The sequence below is a fragment of the Oncorhynchus mykiss genome, chromosome 21, assembly GCF_013265735.2.
Source record: "Oncorhynchus mykiss isolate Arlee chromosome 21, USDA_OmykA_1.1, whole genome shotgun sequence".
In the NCBI taxonomy this organism is placed as follows: domain Eukaryota; kingdom Metazoa; phylum Chordata; class Actinopteri; order Salmoniformes; family Salmonidae; genus Oncorhynchus; species Oncorhynchus mykiss.
In genome coordinates, this window is record NC_048585.1 from 24,987,815 (window position 1) to 25,011,107 (window position 23,293).

The 23,293-nt window shown below is 47.6% G+C and overlaps 1 protein-coding gene across 31 annotated transcripts in view; it reads right to left on the reverse strand.

Annotated features, from left to right (window-relative positions):
• The window catches only part of LOC110501039 (CUGBP Elav-like family member 2), a 227,764-nt gene that overhangs the window by 112,301 nt on the left and 92,170 nt on the right, over positions 1-23,293 (reverse strand). Inside the window, exon 1 of one of the 31 annotated variants that reach the window (XM_036957416.1) lies at positions 18,373-18,748. The exons of 28 other annotated variants lie outside the window; for them this stretch is intronic. In XM_036957416.1, the coding sequence (XP_036813311.1) occupies positions 18,373-18,449 (77 nt within the window). In that variant the 5' untranslated portion in view covers positions 18,450-18,748. Of the gene's footprint in view, positions 1-18,372; positions 18,749-23,293 lie in introns of those variants that run through there. 2 more of the 31 variants (XM_036957429.1, XM_036957433.1) reach the window with 2 other exon arrangements.

Genomic DNA, 23,293 nt, shown 5'->3' on the forward strand with positions numbered 1-23,293 from the left:
CCTCATGGCCACTACTGCATGGAGAGGACAGGGGGAAGAGGAAATGTCCCTCAGTATTCTCCTCATGGCCACTACTGCAGGGAGAGGACAGGGGGATGGGGGGGTGTCCCTCAGTATTCTCCTCATGGTCTCTACTGCAGGGAGAGGACAGGGGGATGGGGGGGTGTCCCTCAGTATTCTCCTCATGGTCTCTACTGCAGGGAGAGGACAGGGGGATGGGGGGGTGTCCCTCAGTATTCTCCTCATGGTCTCTACTGCAGGGAGAGGACAGGGGGATGGGGGGGTGTCCCTCAGTATTCTCCTCATGGCCACTACTGCAGGGAGAGGACAGGGGGAAGAGGAAATGTCCCTCAGTATTCTCCTCATGGCCACTACTGCATGGAGAGGACAGGGGGAAGAGGAAATGTCCCTCAGTATTCTCCTCATGGCCCCTACTGCAGGGAGAGGACAGGGGGAAGAGGAAATGTCCCTCAGTATTCTCCTCATGGCCCCTACTGCATGGAGAGGACAGGGGGAAGAGGACATGTCCCTCAGTATTCTCCTCATGGCCCCTACTGCAGGGAGAGGACAGGGGGATGGGGGGGTGTCCCTCAGTATTCTCCTCATGGTCTCTACTGCAGGGAGAGGACAGGGGGAAGAGGACATGTCCCTCAGTATTCTCCTCATGGCCACTACTGCAGGGAGAGGACAGGGGGAAGAGGACATGTCCCTCAGTATTCTCCTCATGGCCACTACTGCATGGAGAGGACAGGGGGAAGAGGACATGTCCCTCAGTATTCTCCTCATGGCCACTACTGCAGGGAGAGGACAGGGGGAAGAGGACATGTCCCTCAGTATTCTCCTCATGGCCACTACTGCAGGGAGAGGACAGGGGGAAGAGGACATGTCCCTCAGTATTCTCCTCATGGCCCCTACTGCAGGGAGAGGACAGGGGGATGGGGGGGTGTCCCTCAGTATTCTCCTCATGGTCTCTACTACAGGGAGAGGACAGGGGGATGGGGGGGGGTGTTCCTCAGTATTCTCCTCATGGTCTCTACTGCAGGGAGAGGACAGGGGGATGGGGGGGTGTCCCTCAGTATTCTCCTCATGGTCTCTACTGCAGGGAGAGGACAGGGGGATGGGGGGGGGGTGTCCCTCAGTATTCTCCTCATGGTCTCTACTGCAGGGACAGGGGGATGGGGGGGGGGGGTGTCCCTCAGTATTCTCCTTATGGTCTCTACTGCAGGGAGAGGACAGGGGGATGGGGGATGTCCCTCAGTATTCTCCTCATGGTCGCTACTGCAGGGAGAGGACAGGGGGATGGAGGGGGTGTCCCTCAGTATTCTCCTCATGGCCTCTACTGCAGGGAAAGGACAGGGGGATGGGGGGGTGTCCTCAGTATTCTCCTCATGGTCTCTACTGCAGGGAGAGGACAGGGGGATGGGGGGTGTCCCTCAGTATTCTCCTCATGGTCTCTACTGCAGGGAGAGGACAGGGGGATGGGGGATGTCCCTCAGTATTCTCCTCATAGTCTCTACTGCAGGGAGAGGACAGGGGGATGGGGGAGTGTCCCTCAGTATTCTCCTCATGGTCTCTACTGCAGGGAGAGGACAGGGGGATGGGGGTGGGGGGTGGGGGAGTGTCCCTCAGTATTCTCCTCATGGTCTCTACTGCAGGGAGAGGATAGGGGGATGGGGGGGGGGTGTCCCTCAGTATTCTCCTCATGGTCTCTACTGTAGGGAGAGGACAGGGGGATGGGGGATGTCCCTCAGTATTCTCCTCATGGTCTCTACTGCAGGGAGAGGACAGGGGGATGGGGGTGGGGGGGTGTCCCTCAGTATTCTCCTCATGGTCTCTACTGCAGGGAGAGGACAGGGGGATGGGGGGGGGGGGGGGTGTCCCTCAGTATTCTCCTCATGGTCTCTACTGCAGGGAGAGGACAGGGGGATGTCACACACAGACATGAGACTCAGGGGCCTCGCACGCACGCAAACACACACACACACACAAAATAACGAACATGCGCATGCAAGCAAGAAGGCAGGAACACACACACAAACACACATACAGTACCAGTCAAACGTTTTAGAACACCTACTTATTCAAGGGTTTTTCTTTATTTTTATTTTTTATTTTTTCTACATTGTAGAATAAGAGTGAAGACATCAAAACTATGAAATAACACATATGGAATCATGTAGCAACCAAAAAAAGTGTTAAACAAATCAAAATATATTTTATATTTGAGAGTCTTCAAAGTAGCCACCCTTTGCCTTGATGACAGCTTTGCACACTATTGGCATCCTCTCAACCTGCTTCATGAGGAAGTCACCTGGAATGCATTTCAATTAACAGGTGTGCTTTGTTAAACGTTAATTTGTGGAATTTCTTTCCTTCTTAATGCGTTTGAGCCAATCAGTTGTGTTGTGACAAGGTAGGGGTGGTATACAGAAGCCCTATTTTGTAAAAGACCAAGACCATATTATGGCATGAACAGCTCAAATAAGCAAAGATAAATGACAGGCCATCATTACTTTAAGACATGAAGGTCAGTCAATATGGAAAACATCAAGAACTTTCAAAGTTTCTTCAAGTGCAGTCACAAAAACCATCAAGCGCTATGATGAAACTGGCTCTCATGAGGACCGCCATAGGAAAGGAAGACCCAGAGTTACTTCTGCTGCAGAGGATAAGTTCATTAGAGTTACCAGCCTCAGAAATTGCAGCCCAAATATATGCTTCCCAGAGTTCAACAGACACATCTCAACATCAACTCTTCAGAGGAGACTGCGTGAATCAGGCCTTCATGGTCAAATTGCTACAAAGAAACCACACTGAAAGACACCAATAATAAGAAGAAACCTGCTTGGGCAATGGACATTAGACCTGTGGAAATCTGGTGGAAATCTGGTCTGATGAGTCCAAATTTTAGAGTTTTGGTTACAACCTCCGTGTCTTTGTGAGACACAGAGTAGGTGAACAGATGATCTCCGCATGTGTCATTCCCATCATGAAGCATGGAGAAGGAGGTGTGATGGTGTGGGGGTGCTTTGTTGGTGACTCTGTCTGTGATTTACTTTGAATTCAAGGCACAATTAACCAGCATGGCTACCACAGCACTTTGCAGCAATAAGCCATCCCATCTGGTTTGTGCTTAGTGGGACTATCATTGTTTTTCAACAGGATATTGACCCAACACACAAGGCTATGTAAGGGCTATTTGAACAAGATGGAGAGTGATGGAGTGCTGCATCAGATGTCCTGGCCTCCACAATCACCCGACCTCAGCCCAATTGAGATGGTTTGGGATGAGTTGGACCGCAGTGAAGGAAAAGCAGTGCTCAGCATATGTGGGAACTCCTTCAAGACTGTTGGGAAAGCATTAAAGGTGAAGCTGGTTGAGAGAATGCCAAGAATGTCACCAATGCAAAGGGTGGTTACTTTGAAGAATCTAAAATCTAAAATATATTTTTTCGTTACTACATGATTCCATTTGTGTTATTTCATAGTTTTGATGTCTTCACTATTATTGTACAATGTAGAAAATAGTCAAAATTGTTTAAAAAAACCTTGAATGAGTAGGTGTGTCCAAACTATTTGTATTTATTAAGGATCCCCCACTCACAGATTGAGGAGACACACACACACACACACACTGATTGAGTGCAGTCTGAGCATGGTCTTTCTGATGGACCACTACTGAAGAGGGCAACCATTTCTCCTGAACACTGGATACCAACCATTAAACCAGGCCTTTACGATCACAGGTGCTCACAGTGGCAAACCACGAACCACTAACCCGTTATGGATACACTACAATGTGGCTTAGTCGACTGGACTGCTAGTGCACAGTGCTTAGTTCTGCTTTAAGAGCAGGGGACTGCAGGAATAGCCCTGTAGAGGAGAGGAAAGCGAGGGATGGTAGGAGAGAGGAGGTTGATGGATGGCTCTGGTGTTTTAGGTCACTTAAGGGGTCCACCCCCCCATGTTAGAGGCTCTCCCCAGAGTCCCCATTACGAAGAACCACACACACACACATTGCTGGGAGAAAAAAATATAGACAGGCAACGTTGGATGGAGCTCATGGATTTTACAATAAAAACTAATGAAGCAGACAGGCCTCGATCGTTACAACACACATGAACACTTGGAGAAACCCAGACACTGTAATTCTTGTAAACAAAGACCCATGCATGGGAACCTGAGGAAAGGCTTCCATACATGATGTACTGACCTATAGGAAAGAAACTCCTCCCCACCGCACCCCTGTTCCAGTGACTGTGTTCTCACATGGCCATCTGTGGCTGTGGACTAGAGGAAGCATCTCTTTCCCCTGAGGCCCGGTCTCTCCTCTCCTCCCTCCATTTGCTCTGTGACAGCTGTCATCCTGTCAGGACTATGGCAGCGTGAAACTCACACATGGCCCTGCCCTACCCTGGTCTGTGCTGTCATTCCCACTGGAATACTCGACTGGGGCTTATACTGAACACACAATGCCCATTAGTCACCTGGTACAACCAGAAGTGGACTGGCCACCCCTTGGAGCTTGGTTCCTCTCTAGGTTTCTTCTGAGTTTCCTGCCTTCTAGGACTTTTCCCTGGCCATTGTGTTGCTCTCTGGAGTTAGGCTGTGTATTTGTACATTGCTGTGTCCAACAGATGTCAAAAGTATGTCAACATGTATTTCTTGATTGATTGATTGACAGGTACTGGAGCTTACAAATGTGTTGTAGGAAAGAGTACTGTATCGGGAGTGATTCAACTCTGAAGAGCTCAGTATTGAGCATTACATCAGAAATTGCTCAGAATTACTCAGAAATGCAGTGAGTGGTTGTCTGGGAAAAAGGTGTATGGCTTTGATAAACACACAAACACGGTTACACATGCACTCACGCACACACACCCTCAGAGAGATTGCAGTGATTGTTTATGCACCCAATCGGAAAATGTAATTGCCTGAACTTTAGAGGAGCGGCGGCAGCCTCCGCGTGAGGAAACACCCGTGGGAGCCATCAGACCAGTGTTTTACAGCACACACACACACGCAAACACACACACACACACACACACACACACACACACACACACACACACACACACACACACACACACACACACACACACACACACACACACACACACACACACACACACACACAGGCCACTCATAACCGGCATAATGGGCCACAACTCGCCGTCAGCAAGCACTTCTAACAGTAATAACCATTCTACCTTTTAGGGGATCAGGAGGAGAATTAGGGAGGGGGGAAGAGACAGAGAGGAAAAACAGAGATGGGGAGGAAACAAGGAGACAGAAAGAGGATGCAGAAGATAAATAAAGAGGGAAAGTGAGCGAGATGGAGAGAGAGAGCATACTGCTTCCATTTGTCATTGCCAGTAAGCCTAAGCTAGCCAATGCTATTTAGTGTGATTCCAGCCCATTCCCACTGACTATATAACTGACTGTATCAGTGTTGTGGATTAAATCAACATGGTCATCTGAAAATCCTGTAAGAACATCTACTAACACTGATGGATTAATCTGCACTGGCCACTGTGTGTGTGTGTGTGTGTGTGTGTGTGTGTGTGTGTGTGTGTGTGTGTGTGTGTGTGTGTGTGTGTGTGTGTGTGTTACTCTGAGCACTAGAGCTGTCATGTAGGCCGGCCAGTCGATAGCTACAACAGAATGAAGGCAGCAGTCCAAATCACCATCACAGTCAGCCCAGAGGCTGCCACACGCACACACACAGACACACACACAGAGCTACCTAGTAATTTTAAAAAGCCCTGTCAACATTATTATTGTGATGTCTAACTATGCCGGCCCTCATCTAATAATGATTAAAGAATGGAAACACAATACACAGAACACCAGTCAAACGTTTCATTGTATTAACATACCATGCTGTATCAGTATTGAACAATACAGTTGATTGTAATTGATGACTACACTAAATAACTAGGTAATACATGACTGAAAAGGTATTCTGAAGTGTGTGTCTCCTTTCCCCACTGGCTCTGCTGCAGTGCAGAGACAGTTTCCCTCTCTGTCCAGAGCCATCGGAGCAGCTTGATCACAACCAGCTTGGAGTAATGAAACAATGGTAGTGAAAGTTCAATATGACCTGACTGCAGGGAGAGAGAGGCTGCTCTCTGTTTCTCTACACACACATGACAGCATCTTTCCGAGGGCAGCTCAGGGCCTAAAATGCACCAGATGTTTGCACTTCATCTAGAGGACTGTTTCTTATTTTTCTCTCTTTCCCTTGTTCTCTCCCTCCCTCCCTCCCTTTCTCCATGAGGTGTGTGGAAAAAGCGCAGAGCAATGAGGAATCACTGGCTTTACAGATCCCTCATGTCTCTGTGGCAAATTACAGTGGCCCTTTCCTGAGCTGTGCCGTTTGAAAAGGGGAGCTCGCTCGCTCTCTCTCCTTTCAAATCACTCACTGTTGGCTGGAATGAGGAGAAGTGGCAGCTTTAGAATGTGAGGTGAGCCTCTGTCTCTGTACCACATACCAATGGATGTGTGTGAAGTGCCGGAAGGTACTTCACACACATGAAAAGAGTCACGTGCACACATACACACACACACACACACGAGTTCGTGCACACAATTCCCACACTGAGGAATTCTTTATTCCATCCAGTGCAACTCCGTCACGATGGTCTTCTGCTCATACAGAGAGAACAGGAGTAGAGGAGGAGAAAGGAGGGCAATGGGTCTCTCTCTCTCTCTCTCTCTCTCTCTCTCTCTACTGACCTATTCTCCTGAATGTTCTCTCACCTATCTACAACATGGGAAACACACAGATGAAGAGTCGCTGACCGTTGTAAATATACCATTACCGTTCCCCCTTCCACCCCCCCCCGTCAGTGCTGATATTCTCATTACATACCTCCTCCCTCGCTCCCCCTCTCTCCCACTGAAGTATCAACCGTATGTGGCTCAGAGGCCTGAACGATCATACACAGTATAAACACACAACACATACTGAACACACGACTTCCCCTAAACTGACAGGAAGAGGATAGGATGAAAGGAGAGAAAATATACATGGTGCATTTAGGCTCGTAGCCCTTATATGGAGGAGGGGGGGGGGGGAGGGATGGATGGATGGAGGGATAAATGGATGAGTGGAAGGATGGATAGAGTAGGGACGTTGTGTGTGCGTGTGTGTAATGGGATGAGGAGAGGGGAGAATCCTCTAGAGGCGCAGATTAGATCAGTGTTAGGACTGCACACACCCTCAGGACACACAGGAGATAAAGATAAACAGATCCCCTCACGTCTATTCCCCCTCTCCTCTCTCTCTCACCATCTCCTCATGTCACCATCTCCTATCTCCTATCTCCCTCTCTTGGTCTCTCCTACTCAATCTTAGAGTAGAATGGAGAGAGCGGGAGAGACAGAGAGGAAGAGAGAGAACGGGAGAGACAGAGAGGAAGAGAGAGAACGGGAGAGACAGAGAGGAAGAGAGAGAACAGGAGAGACAGAGAGGAAGAGAGAGAACGGGAGAGACAGAGAGGAAGAGAGAGAACAGGAGAGACAGAGAGGAAGAGAGAGAACGGGAGAGACAGAGAGGAAGAGAGAGAACGGGAGAGACAGAGAGGAAGAGAGAGAACGGGAGAGACAGAGAGGAAGAGAGAGAACGGGAGAGATAGAGAGGAAGAGAGAATGGGAGACAGTGACAACGAGATGGTGAAAGAGAGGAGAGGGGAAGTAGAGTAGATGTGAAGTGATCCGCTTCTCCCCACTCTACTGTCCTGTCTCCTCTCGCCTTTTTACACAGCTTTCTTCTCTTTCCTCTTTCCCTCCTCCTCTTTCGTTCCACTCTTTCTCTAACTGCATCCAAGTGTCCCAGGGCACTGCACTAAATCACAATTCTCAATAAAGCTGTCAACTCTCCCTCCTCCCCCCCTCCAAAACCCAATAACACCACTCTGGTGCGCCACAATACACACATCGATCACTACAGTATCTCTAACACACACATCTATCACACCCATAGAATCTCCCCCTGGCACCATGCCCAACGTGAGGGCCTATTGCAGCAACTTTCTAGGAGGAATTGGTTTAGTGAAACGTGGATGAAATGAAATCGGGAGGGGGGGGGCGGGGTTATGGTCCTGTGAGAAACTGTTGAGTGAAGTCAAGCTGTGTGTGTGTGTGTGAGAGAGAGAGAGAGAGAGAGAGAGAGAGAGAGAAAGAGAGAGAGAGAGAGACAGAGAAAGAGAGAGACAGAGAGTCAGTGAGAGAGAGAGAGAGAGACAGAGAGAGAGACAGAGAGAGAGACAGAAAGAGAGAGAGAGAGAGACAGAAAGAGACAGAGACAGAGAGACAGAGAGAGAGAGAGAGAGAGAGAGAGAGAGAGAGAGACAGAGAGAGAGAGAGACAGAGAGAGAGACAGGAGACAGAGAGAGAGAGAGAGAGAGAGAGAGAGAGACCGAGAGAGACAGAGAGAGAGAGAGAGAGAGACAGAGAGAGAGACAGAGACAGAGAGAGAGACAGAGAGAGAGACAGAGACAGAGAGAGACAGAGAGAGAGAGCCAGAGAGAGAGCCAGAGAGAGAGCCAGAGAGAGCCAGAGAGAGAGAAAGCTCCCCCTCCATGTTAATACTTCCACTCTGCTGCTCTGTCTGTGGTCAAATAAAGGTTGCCACTTTCTGACATGCTATTCATGTTTCCCCCTGAATCAGGATCCCAGTCAGGGAGCCAAGGTTAGCCCTGACAGCTCTCTACCCAGCGGTGTACAGTGGCTGTGTGTGTGTTTACCATACAAAACAGAGAGTAAGGGTGATAGAAAGATTGAGAGGGAGAGAGAAACTTCACTTTTGTTTATTATATATTTCACTTGCTTTGGCAATGTAAATATATATTTCCCATGCCAATAAAGCAATTGAAATGAATTAATTGAAATGTAAAAAGTAATTGAGAGAAAGAGAGACAAAGAGAGAGAGAGAGAGAAAAATAGAGATGGGGAGATACAAAGATATACAAATTGTAGATATAAAAATTGTAGGGATCACAGAACTACACTAATCTATGGCCAGTTTCAAGTTTTCCTGAATGGTCACGGTTCCAATTGGGGGAGGGAAAGCTGATCCTAGACCAGTACTTATGGTACAGATACATTAAATGCATGCATGTTACACACCACTGCACACATGCATATGCCACACAGCGTCTATTACACTCTGCAGAAGATGATAGAGAGAAGGAGAGCAAATAGACTCTCTCTCTAACTCTCATTTCCTCCCTGTCTGTGTGGTGGCTCCTTTATTTGAGAGTGAGAGAGAGAGTGAGAGAGAGAGGCCCTAAACAGAGAGTACACAGTGGCAGAATACCTGACCACTGTGACTGACCCAAACTTAACGAAAGATTTGACTATGTACAGATTCAGTGAGCATAGCCTTGCTATTGAGAGAGGCCGCCGTAGGCAGACCTGGCTCTCAAGAGAAGACAGGCTATGTGCTCACTGCCCACAAAATGAGGTGGAAACTGAGCTGCACTTCCTAACCCCCTGCCAAATGTATGACCACATTAGAGGCACATATTTCCCTCAAAATACACAGACCACAAATAATTTGAAAACAAACCCGATTTTAAACTCCCATATCTACTGGGTGAAATATCACAGTGTGCCATCACAGCAGCTGGTCATCTATGAACATTTGAACATCTTGGCCATGTTCTGTTATAATCTCCACCCGGCACAGCCAGAAGAGGACTGGCCAACCCTCATAGCCTGGTTCCTCTCTAGGTTTCTTCCTAGGTTTTGGCCTTACTAGGGAGTTTTTCCTAGCCACCGTGCTTCTACACCTGCATTGCTTGCTGTTTGAGGTTTTAGGCTGGGTTTCTGTACAGCACTTTGAGATATCAGCTGATGTAAGAAGGGCTTTATAAATACATTTGATTTGATTTGAACCAGTAAAGAACAAACACCATTGTAAATACAACCCATATTTATGTTTATTTATTTTCTCTTTTGTACTTTAACCATTTGCACATCGTAACAACACTGTATACACATGATATGACATTTATAATGTCTTTATTCTTTTGGAACTTCTGTGAGTGTAATGTTTACTGTTCATTTTTATTGTTTATTTCACCTTTGTATTTTATCTACTTCACTTGCTTTGGCAATGTTAACACATGTTTCCCGTGCCAATAAAGACCCTTGAATTGATTTGAATAGAGTAAGTCCTCAAATGTTAAGAAAAGAGAGGGAAAGGAGAGAGGGGACAGAGGAAGGATAAAGAGAGAGAGAAGCAGAGAGGTGAAGAAAGCCAAGGGAAAAGGAGGAGAGGAGGAAAGGAGGCGTACAGGGCTGAGGCATGCATGAGGTAAACTCTCCCTCTGACAATGCAGAGCTGTGTAGCCCAGCCAACGGAATGGCTGAGTATTGGATGTAGAGATCTCTCCATAAGAAAGAAAGAAAGAAAAACAATGTGTTTTCTCCTAGTCACCACAGCACAGGGATAAGACGTGTTCGACACAAAGAATCAAATCAAATTGTATTGGTCACATACACATGGTTAGATGTTATTGCGAGTGTAGAGAAATGATTGCGCTTCTGGTTCCGACAGTGCAGCAATATCTAACTTGTAATCTAACAATTCCACAACCACTACCTAATACACACAAATCTAAGTGAAGGAATGGAATAAGAATATATACATATAAATATATGGATGAGCAATGACAGAATGTGTAGGTTGGTGTGTGTTCAGCTTTCAAACAGTGTGTCTGTCTCTCTCTGTGTGTGTGTGTGTGTGTGTGTGTGTGTGTGTGTGTGTGTGTGTGTGTGTGTGTGTGTGTGTGTGTGTGTGTGTGTGTGTCTGAGCTTCAATCGTCTCAAGGCCATCAATACAATTCTAAAAGACAATTCACAGGAAATAGAAAGCTCCCACACAAAAACAGACACACACCACCTCTCAAATCCTCACATGAGCTGGAGGAGCAGGTGCAGTATGCTGGAGGAGCAGGCGCAGTATGCTGGAGGAGCAGGTGCAGTATGCTGGAGGAGCAGGTGCAGTATGCTGGAGGAGCAGGTGCAGTATGCTGAAGGAGCAGGTACAGTATGAATCTTCACATGAGTTGGAGGAGAAGGTGCAGTATGACTCCTCACATGAGTTGGAGGAGCAGGTGCAGTATGAATCCTCACATGGGCTGGAGGAGCAGGTACAGTATGAATCCTCACATGAGCTGGAGGAGCAGGTACAGTATGAATCCTCACATGAGCTGGAGGAGCAGGTACAGTTTGAATCCTCACATGAGCTGGAGGAGCAGGTACAGTATGAATCCTCACATGAGCTGGAGGAGCAGGTACAGTATGAATCCTCACGTGAGCTGGAGGAGCAGGTACAGTATGAATCCTCACATGAGCTGGAGGAGCAGGTACAGTATGAATCTTCACATGAGTTGGAGGAGAAGGTGCAGTATGACTCCTCACATGAGCTGGAGGAGCAGGTACAGTATGAATCCTCACGTGAGCTGGAGGAGCAGGTACAGTATGAATCCGAGTGTGAGCTGGAGGAGCTGGTACAGTATGAATCCTCACATGAGCTGGAGGAGCAGGTACAGTATGAATCCTCACGTGAGCTGGAGGAGCAGGTACAGTATGAATCCGAGTGTGAGCTGGAGGAGCAGGTACAGTATGAATCCGAGTGTGAGCTGGAGGAGCAGGTACAGTATGAATCCTCACATGAGCTGGAGGAGCAGGTACAGTATGCATCCGAGTGTGAGCTGGAGGAGCAGGTACAGTATGAATCCTCACGTGAGCTGGAGGAGCAGGTACAGTATGCATCCGAGTGTGAGCTGGAGGAGCAGGTACAGTATGAATCCTCACATGAGCTGGAGGAGCAGGTACAGTATGCATCCGAGTGTGAGCTGGAGGAGCAGGTACAGTATGAATCCTCACATGAGCTGGAGGAGCAGGTACAGTATGAATCCTCACGTGAGCTGGAGGAGCAGGTACAGTATGAATCCTCACGTGAGCTGGAGGAGCAGGTACAGTATGAATCCTCACGTGAGCTGGAGGAGCAGGTACAGTATGAATCCTCACGTGAGCTGGAGGAGCAGGTACAGTATGCATCCGAGTGTGAGCTGGAGGAGCAGGTACAGTATGAATCCTCACATGAGCTGGAGGAGCAGGTACAGTATGCATCCGAGTGTGAGCTGGAGGAGCAGGTACAGTATGAATCCTCACATGAGCTGGAGGAGCAGGTACAGTATGAATCCTCACGTGAGCTGGAGGAGCAGGTACAGTATGAATCCTCACGTGAGCTGGAGGAGCAGGTACAGTATGAATCCTCACGTGAGCTGGAGGAGCAGGTACAGTATGCATCCGAGTGTGAGCTGGAGGAGCAGGTACAGTATGAATCCTCACGTGAGCTGGAGGAGCAGGTACAGTATGCATCCGAGTGTGAGCTGGAGGAGCAGGTACAGTATGCATCCGAGTGTGAGCTGGAGGAGCAGGTACAGTATGAATCCTCACATGAGCTGGAGGAGCAGGTACAGTATGAATCCTCACGTGAGCTGGAGGAGCAGGTACAGTATGAATCCTCACGTGAGCTGGAGGAGCAGGTACAGTATGAATCCTCACGTGAGCTGGAGGAGCAGGTACAGTATGCATCCGAGTGTGAGCTGGAGGAGCAGGTACAGTATGAATCCTCACGTGAGCTGGAGGAGCAGGTACAGTATGCATCCGAGTGTGAGCTGGAGGAGCAGGTACAGTATGAATCCTCACGTGAGCTGATGTGTGCACAGTACAGTATGTGCTTTCTTGGTTACGAGTGAGAGAGAAAGGGAGAGATAGGACAAACTAATCTATTCATGAAAATCTGAATTCTATGCATTTGAGCTATTCCCTGTAGAAGAGAGGACTATAATCAGTTATTCTTTATAAGGCGAGAAACCAGGGCTAGAGGAAAGGAGAGAGGGATAGAGACAGTGCTAGGGGACATGGTAAGGTCCCTACTCTGTATCAATCCTTTCTGTTCTGTCTGTCTGGTGCTGAGTGGAGAGCATGACATCCCAGAGAGGTAAGAGTAATGAGCCAGTCATTAGTGGTTCATTTCCCCGTGTCGCTCTCTCTCACACCCGCCAAATTAGCCTGCTAATTAATCCAACCCAGATTAGGACACAGAGGGCTCGGCCAAGACAGCCTCACACACACACACACTAACGTTTTCATCAGATGTTGACATGAACCAGTAATGTGCGGTCCACCTAACTGAAGACATCATCATACAACCGGCGCACACACACACCCACACACACACACACACACACACACTCAAATGTTTCAGTCAGGTTAAATGAAGGTTAACAAATCTACTGCAGGACAATGGTACTGATGACACGCTGACAGTGTGTCTGTGTATGTAAATTGCCACTGGGGCTGAAGGCTGCTATAGACATGCATGTGAACTAGCTACTGTAGTAGACAGAATGGAGAGGCATGTCCCACTGGAGGAGGTGAGATGAGCTTCTCTCTCTGTCCCTCTCTCACTCTCACTCCCATCTCCACAGCAGGTAAGCCACAATTCAAATCAGAGGCTCCTCTGCTGTCCTGAACGGGCTGACACTAAGCCACATCCTGCCTGACTGGCAACCCTCCCTCTTTTTCTTCCTCTTAGTCCTTTCTTTCTCCCTCTCTGCTCTCACACCCTCCCTCATTGAGCTTCACATTTTGATTGTACTGCTCTCTCTCTCTCTGTCTCTCTCGCTCTCTCTCTCTGTCAGTCTGTCCCTTTTCCTGCCTCACATTGCCCCACCTCTCTCTCCCTCCCTCCCTGTTCCTTTCACTCTTTCCGCTCTCTCTCACCCTACCCACCGTTCTCCCTCTTCGACCCTCCCTGTGACTCTCCCTTCTCTCCCCCCGACACACATTTCTCATGCGATCCCTTGTTCTCTGTCACACGAGGTTTCAGCTGTTGGACTCATGATTTGTGTGCTTTCTGAGTAGGACGGAGGGATGGAGGAAGTGAGGGCTGGAGGGAGTGAGGGCTGGAGGGAGTGAGGGCTGGAGGGAGTGAGGGCTGGAGGGAGTGAGAGCTGGAGGGAGTGAGGGGAAGACAGGTGTGGTCCACCCGTGCGTAGGGGATGATGAATGGGTGTCTATAGTCAAATACACCCTTCCACTGATTCACTGAAGGAATGAAGGGATGAAGGAATGGAGCAGCTGTCTCTGGGGAGGAGGAGGGGAACGAGGGAGAGAAACCAAACGGAGGAGTGAAGTACAGAAGGAAAAACTGAACAGGAGAATAAGAAAGAGGGAAAATGATTTCCCCCGGCCGAGTTCCAATAGTCTTTTCCTTTCCTGTTTCCTCATGACCACTGGTCAAAAAGCAACACGATGGAACCTATCCAGTCTGTTCACTTATCTGTGATAATGACGGAAAGGAGATGAGGAGGAAAGGAGATGAGGCCATCTTAGTGTACCGCTGAGCCTCCCAGTGAGAGGTCTGACTGGGTCAGTATCATGGTTCCTCAGGGCCAGTGAAGTTCTAGTCAAGTTTGGGATCCTACACACACAGTCGATCTGGGGTGAGGGGTCGCACATTTCCCAGGGAGCCCTTTATTAAGAAAACCACGGCCTTGGCGTTAGAGTTAAAGGGGGCATTTTGGGCCCTAGACACTTCCACCACCCTTTGTCCCTTCTATGTTAACAGATCTGAAACCACTGCTAGGCATTACAGTGATGGCTCCATCTAGTTCTGGGATAAGCTAATTAGAGCTACCAGCAGTCTTTTCAAGGTGGTGGGGGCAAGAGGAAGTAGCTAGAGGCCGAACTGGAACGGGGCCAAGAATTCCTCTGGGAGCCAAACTCTGAGTACACTACCATCGGTTCACTAGACTTATGGGGGATCTGCCATTTCAGGTCCATTGAAGAAGAAAAAACCCCATCATGGAATAACATTCTGAGAATGAAAAAAAAGTCATGGAATAAAACACTATAGTTCTAAAATCCAAATAGAGCCATTAAACAACCTGACACAGATAATACTGTGGTATGTGCTATTTCACAACAACACATAACTTCTCGCTAGGTAAATAAACAAATAGCTGAGATATAAAAGTGTGTGTTTGTGTAAATAGTGACTGTTATCTGCTGGAGCTGTCCGCCTCTCTGTGACTGGGTGAGAAGCAGCATCGTAGCGAGGCCACAGACAAGTACCCTCCAGTTAAAACCTCCAGATTACCCAGCATTACCGGCACTATGGTGCGGTCCCCGCGGTGGGCAGCAACCCTCATCCGTTGACAGAAGCTCCACCCACCTCCCCCAACCCCTCTCATTATAAATCCAAAGAAGGTTGTGTGAGGTAAAAGGTGGGATGTCACACACACACACACACACACACACACACACACAGTGATACCGTGTACTGTAGCGGGCCTGGCTACAGCGGCAGGTAGCCAGATAGCACACGCCACTAAATGTCAGGCAGGAGACAAAAGACCCTTTAAAAACAGGCAGAGCCTTTCTGGATTGGAGGCTGGAGGGAGGGAGGGAGAAAGGGAGAGAGGGAGGGAGGGAGAGAGGGAGAGAGGGAGAGAGAGAGAGCGAGAGAGGAGGCAGGGGAAGTAAAGGCTAGGTAGAGGTTTAGGAGGAGAGTGATAGGAGTAAGGGATTGGGGAACGGAACGATAGAGGGATAGAGAAATGGCGTCGCTACGACTTTGAAGCTCTCCCAACCCCCCTTGGTTTTGTGTGTGTGTGTGTGTGTGTGTGTGTGTGTGTGTGTGTGTGTGTGTGAGAGAGAGAGAGAGAGAGAGAGAGAGAGAGAGAGAGAGAGAGAGAGAGAGAGAGAGAGAGAGAGAGAGAGAGAGAGAGAGAGAGAGAGAGAGAGAGAGAGAGAGAGAGAGAGAGAGAGAGAGAGAGAGAGAGAGAGAGAGAGAGAGAGCAGGGGGCGTGCATAAAGGCATAGACACTGATAAATGAGAGGGCGGTGTGAGTATAATGGACAAGTCAGTGGAGGGAAACAGCTCGATGTCTGATGGGATCAACCGAGTCAGAGTGTCTTCAGTCACTGGAACGAGAGGTCACACACACACAAAGGCCATTTGGTGAGGCCCGTTTAAATGTGCAACATTTAACAACATAATGAGAGAAGTCATGAGATGGCAATAGAGCTGAGGGAGGGAGAGAGGGAGAAGGAGAGAGGGAGAAGGAGGAGAGAGGGGCACATTCTCACCATTAGAACATGGGCCATCAACAGCTAACGCTCTAAGCCGAGGGGACGTAAATGGGACAGGGACTGGGAGCGCGAGTCAGCTGTGCGGGCGGAATAACAGACCGCGATCATTATGTCTGCCTGAAAAACTCCCTTTGTCCCCATTCTAGGAATTTTGGACTTAAGTGAATTAAGTGTCTTGTTGTGCACGCAGCATAATCTGATTTCTGTCCCTCTTATAGCAGAACTCGTGCCGCAGACCCCAAATCAAATTTGAGCAAGCAGAGAGTTGTAAGTTGAGAGTTGTAAGCATTCCGATTTAGCTTGAATGAGCTTCTGTGTTTTATCCCACAGGTTTTTTTGGGGACATTTTAAAAATGCATTTCGTACAATTCTACACAGTTTGACATGATTTATTATGCCTCTCTTAAGGGGTATTTTGAGGGGTATATGGAGATGCATTTTCAAAACACAGTATACGTGAAAGAAAACAGCTAAGTTCCTGCATTTTGCCATGGGGCAGAGAGAAAAATGTACAGTTTTATAATGCTATTCTACACATTTTGTCATGAGTCCGAGATAACATGTTGACGTTATAAAGTAACTATCTAGGGAAAATCCCACATTTTTAAAGTTAATATTCTGTTAATTTATACCCAAATGTTGTTGACTCATATTTTTGGCCAATGCTTAAATTAGAGAGAAAAAACACAACCTGTCACAAACAGACCATTTAAAAAATGCCTGCTTTTTCCTTATAGAGGATGATGTCATCCTTCTGAGAAGGATGAGCTGGCCAATCAGTGGTCTACTGGCATCAATATTTTTAATGACCAATATACACCCACACCATTCTGTTGTTGGGGTACGCCCACACCATTCAAACACAGAAAAGCTACTTTTTGACATATCCTACATAATTACCATTTTTTTAAGGAAAACTATGTCACTCATATTGTGATTAATTAATTATAGGTCATATTTCATTGAAACCTGGAAACACTGGACAGTTACTTTAAAGGTTGCCTTTGGGTCAAAACACAAAAATAAAAGCTTTAATCTGTATAACTGACCAATGTACCAATAAGATATTTGGCTACAGAAGCTCCATTTACCGAATTCTATATCTTCCGTCCAAAAACACATTCTGTGAAATGAAGTCCACACATTATGGAGGGGTTTCTGGCTAGCTACAAGTCACTAGCTTTGCTAACAAACTAGTTATGTTGGCCGCAGCGCGCATGACCAGAATGACACATCCACGACCCAAAGGCACACCCCATTTATGTCGACCGTTAAAGCTAATTTCCTGCAATTCTACTCCTTTTGCCATTGCTTATGGCATGTTTATATACTTTCTGGGGGCCTGGGGGGGGGGGGGGGTCTACCTGTTCTAAATATTGGGAGGGGGCATATCCCCACAAGTTCACCTACGCTCTGATCTTTTCCACTATGGATTCATGCCATGCAATAAAATACACACTCTGCAGTGCAAAGCTGCTGTCAATATTCCCTTTCACATAAAAGTAGCATAGAGCTAGTCCATAAATCAATTATTCTCATATTTGCAAACAAAGATGTGCACAATGACAAAACAATGCACAAGACAGCAGATATGGCATGCGAGTTAAATTATTAGCATGTGACACACACCACTGTATTTAGGGATGATTAGAGGGGGAATATGGAGCCACTCTGTCCCGCAACATGTGCACTCACCCTGTCCAAGCAACCCCGCTCCCCACTGCTTAGCCTACCCGAGCGAGACCCTGTGACATTTTAATGGGCGGCTGCCGCAAATATCAAAGAAGTTCCCCCGTTATTCTGTGCATGTAGTCGATAGCAGCAGGCAAGGAGATACACTAGACAGGCTACACGAACAACAATTTGACGACAGCTGATAAAGGACCTTTTTAAAGACGCGGGTCTTTCACCCATCATCATTGTCCTGTCTGTCTATTAGGCAGCATTATCTTGTGCTTTACTGTCGGGCTCGCAGCAGTCTCGTTTTATTCAACGTTTCCTACGATAACAAATGCCCCACAAACACAAACTAACAGCATCGAATTGGGTAATTCTGACCCAATTCCAGTCTCCCTAAACACAAGCGCAAACATTTCCACATTGGACAGATGTTTTTCATAACCACAACCATATTCGGAAGAAAAAAAAGGGAGAGTCGGCAACCGGGAGGAGAACAGGCAAATGACTCACATTCTATCGCCCGGAACCAGCAAGCGGCTCTCCACCATCATATCGGGCAGGAAATCCAGATTGTAGGATGAAGTCATGTTGCCCTGGCTCTGTGTCCCTCCGTGTACAGGCTGAGGATCCGCGCTCTCCTCTCTGCTCTGCCTTACAAGTATACAGTGCGTCGCTCTGCTCTCTGAGCTCTCCCAGTTCGACAACTGCGCCTGGCCGCGGAGACGGAGAGGGACAGGTGCAAGTGCCAGGGCCTCCCCTAGGCAGTAGACACACACTCGGCAGTTGTCACATCCTCTTCTTCACGCACATTACTTATTTTTTTCATCTAATCCTGTCTGAAAATCCGCTCTGCTCAGGAAACTGTCGGGCTGTGGAATGCAGGTGCCGGGTCGGGAGGCGTGGCGGCCCCGCGCTGGAGCTAATCTTTAACCATTAGAAACCGTTATGTCCTAGATACCGTTATACCGGTTATTCCCGTGCATATGGGAAAATTAGCAGTCAGTGGAAATCTTCACAGTAATATATTAGGGTCATTATACTACAAAACTAACGATAGCCTAATAAGTGCAGCAATAAAATCCACCCCAAAATGTGTGCCTTTGCAATATTGAATTGTAGGAGGCTAAACAACATAACTCGATATTTTCTGCCAGAAAGAATGCTTCGATTTAGTGACCTATTTTCCATGAGGCGTTAACAACTCCATGGCCCAGCTGTAATCAATGTATATGATCGAACGCGCAAGGAGACGTGGCTAAGTACACTCATGAAAACCACATTTTGTATCTCTCATCACTCTTGGCACTTAACATGGGCCATTTAAATTATATATTGTTTAACGCAGCTAGGGCGGCAGGTAGCCTAGCAGTGTTGGGCCAGTAACCGAAAGGTCACTGGTTCGAATCTGCAATCCGACTAGATGAAACATCTGTCTATGTGCCCTTGAGCAAGGCACTTAACCCTAATTGCTCCTGTAAATCTCTCTGGATAAGAGTGTCTGCTAAATGACTCAAATGTAAGAAATGTAATGCCCATGGTATTTATTGTTCAGTAAATCGTATGGGTGTTCATGAAATAAAAAGGATAGGATGCTGCTGTGACCCCAAAACAAAACGCCTAGGAGTCAAAGCGCCCTCTCTGCTCATCCCTCTAGGGAGTAAAAGCCCCCTCTCTGCTCATCCCTCTAGGGAGTAAAAGCCCCCTCTCTGCTCATCCCTCTAGGGAGTCAAAGCCCCCTCTCTGCTCATCCCTCTAGGGAGTCAAAGCCCCCTCTCTGCTCATCCCTCTAGGGAGTAAAAGCCCCCTCTCTGCTCATCCCTCTAGGGAGTCAAAGCCCCCTCTCTGCTCATCCCTCTAGGGAGTCAAAGCGCCCTCTCTGCTCATCCCTCTAGGGAGTCAAAGCGCCCTCTCTGCTCATCCCTCTAGGGAGTAAAAGCCCCCTCTCTGCTCATCCCTCTAGGGAGTAAAAGCCCCCTCTCTGCTCATCCCTCTAGGGAGTCAAAGCGCCCTCTCTGCTCATCCCTCTAGGGAGTCAAAGCCCCCTCTCTGCTCATCCCTCTAGGGAGTAAAAGCCCCCTCTCTGCTCATCCCTCTAGGGAGTAAAGGCCCCCTCTCTGCTCATCCCTCTAGGGAGTAAAAGCCCCCTCTCTGCTCATCCCTCTAGGGAGTAAAAGCCCCCTCTCTGCTCATCCCTCTAGGGAGTAAAAGCCCCCTCTCTGCTCATCCCTCTAGGGAGTAAAAGCCCCCTCTCTGCTCATCCCTCTAGGGAGTAAAAGCCCCCTCTCTGCTCATCCCTCTAGGGAGTAAAAGCCCCCTCTCTGCTCATCCCTCTAGGGAGTAAAAGGGAGACACTATAACAAGAACGACTCTTTCTTGGCAACAGATGAAACTCTCTTGGGGAGAATTGAACAGGAACTGGGTCATGTGGAGCAAAAGAGTGAGCACACAGTGTACAGAGTGCGCCTGTTAGTGTGCAAGGTGGTGTGAGCCCAGGCACAGCTCTAGGGATAGTTTTCTTTTTTGCACCTAATGGTTAAGGCCAGTGTATGGGGGGAGAAAACTGATCCTGCATCAGTACTTTAGGGCACAAAGTCCCTGGGGTGCAAACTGTACGGTACTGCATGTTTCACCGCACCTGACCACTATATAGTGAAATAGGTCATAAGTAAACAACATGCTACTATATATAGCAGCTGCAGGAATGCGTAATAGGGTTTTTATTTACACCCAAATTACGGGGGACGAAGACCAAACAAACACTATACAAAACGCAGGGTTGAAACCCAAACAAAAGAGCGAGAAGTACCTCGAATAAATAACACAAGCGCACAATGACTCACCCACGGGACGAGACCCGTAATCATCTGCTCAATCCACAAATGCACGAAAGCCAAAACACACAGCACAGGTACTCACACGACCAATGGACATTGGAACAATAATCAAAGGCACACTCATACAATTACTAATCACTGGGAATAGGTGCCAGGTGTGCCAGGTGTGCCGGGTGTGCCGGGTGTGCCGGGTGTGCCAGGTGTGCCGGGTGTGCCAGGTGTGCCAGGTGTGCCAGGTGTGCCGGGTGTGCCGGGTGTGCCAGGTGTGCCAGGTGTGCCAGGTGTGCCAGGTGTGCCGGGTGTGCCGGGTGTGCCAGGTGTGCCAGGTGTGCCAGGTGTGCCGGGTGTGCCAGGTGTGCCAGGTGTGCCAGGTGTGCCAGGTGTGCCGGGTGTGCCGGGTGTGCCAGGTGTGCCAGGTGTGCCAGGTGTGCCAGGTGTGCCAGGTGTGCCAGGTGTAACAGGTGTGCCAGGTGTGCCGGGTGTGCCAGGTTTGCCATTTTATAAACTGTTCTTTGTTTTGTAAGCAGTGCATGGCAAAGTAGCCAGAAGGTTGTGGATTCACAAACCACTGCTGGACAAGGGTAGGAGTGAAAATATCATACTTACTACAAGTTTAGATAGCAGCTAAATTACATTGAATCAATTAAAAATTTCAAGACCCTCCCCTGGACTAAATAAAAAAAATACTTAACCCTCCCCCTGATTGAAATTGAAAAAGCATGACCTTCCCCCATTTCCCCCCGGGTAACAATTGTGTACATTTCGACCGCTCACTTAGAAATAGTCCCTTTACAGGTTTAGAAGAAGTGGCTTCTAAACGCTAACTCCTGTTCGTATATAAGCTGGTTAGCATAGTTAGCATAGAGAAATCGCTGGGGGCAGTCAAAGCCGTTTTGAACTGTAAAACAGTTGATTGTGAAGATGACATGAACATGTATTTGGGTTGACATCCATAAATACACCACTTTTTTACCTCAGCATAGTGTGAAATACACATGTAAACAATAGCCTAAATGTAGGCACATTTTGCTGGGGGGCAGTGAGGAGATGAGGAGAAACTTTCCCCCATGTCATCTTCCCCCACGTATTTCCATGGCATTTATTGTTTAGGTCGCGTTCCATTGACCTCTTTACCACATCTATGATTATAGTGATTTCAGATATTTTTACGCCGTGAAGGAATGCCTTCCTCACAGGATACGTGGGGTGTGTGTTTGCATGTACAGTATGTAGTTGTGGCTGTGTGTGTGTGTGGCTGTGGCTGTGTGTGTGTGTGTGTGTGCCACATGTGTGTGAATCCATGTGCTATCTTGCCAAACTCCAGACACCATTTCACTTCCACAGCTGAGGTGCCAGTGCACGGAAAGACTTCACCAACCACATTGGCATTCACACACACACACACACACACACACACACACACACACACACACACACACACACACAAACAAACACACACACACACAAACACACACAAACACACACACACACTCTCACACACACTTTGCAGTCATACCTCCTTTTCTGTAATGAAGTACGTTTAACAATGTGTCCTTCCTCGTAACACAGCACATTAACAGTGTTAACAATCCAACATTCACATTAAATTAATCTACAGCTTTAGAAAACACATTGAGCAAGTTTAATACACTCACACCTACTCCTTAACCCCTGATCCAGGAACAGTATCAGAGACAGAGCCGAATACTCTCACACTCCTTCCTAAACCCTGATTCAGGAACAGTGTCAGCGAAAGACACAGGTCATCTCCTAGTAGTAAGATATAGCAGCTCCAGTTTAAATGAGGGGTCACAGGAGTTTGTGTGTATGTTCTGGTATGTATGTATGTATGTATGTATGTATGTATGTATGTATGTATGTATGTATGTATGTATGTATGTATGTATGTATGTATGTATGTATGTATGTATGTATGTATGTGTGTATGTATGTATGTATGTATGTGTGTGTGTGTGTGTGTGTGTGTGTGTGTGTGAGAGTGTGTGAGAGTGTGTGTGTGTGTGTGTGTCGTGACCCGTTGTCTGTAATGTAACAGTAGGACACGCTCTCTGATGCCCTGTGGCGAGCAGGCCTTGACCTATGACCTCACTATTTAAGGTCTTTACAGAAACCTAAACAAATAAGTGTTCAACTGCCTGTTCGGAGTCACCGGCACAATAATGTCCACAAGCCCGAGGCTTCCTACCATTATCACACACACTATGAAACGTTTAATTGTCGATATAATTGCCATGTTCTCTGCCGGAGCTGCTAACCACCTTTTATTCAAGTGTCTCACCTTGTGCTCTTTGTCCATGTTTTCTCCTTCTCATTCTCTGTTTTCATAAAACCGTGTCTTACTCAAAGGAGAGTGGGACGAAAAGTCAAAGGGGGAATTATTGACTAGCCACACATCCAACCCTTACATACAAACTTCTACACAGACACGCACAAACACACACACTCAGAAGTCACACACACAGTCAACGCTGCTGTTCTATTATATACTATTGATTCGACTACCCACTTTGTTTAAGCAATAGGGCCCAAGGAAGTGTGGTATCTGGCCAATATACCACGGCTAAGGGCTGTTCTTA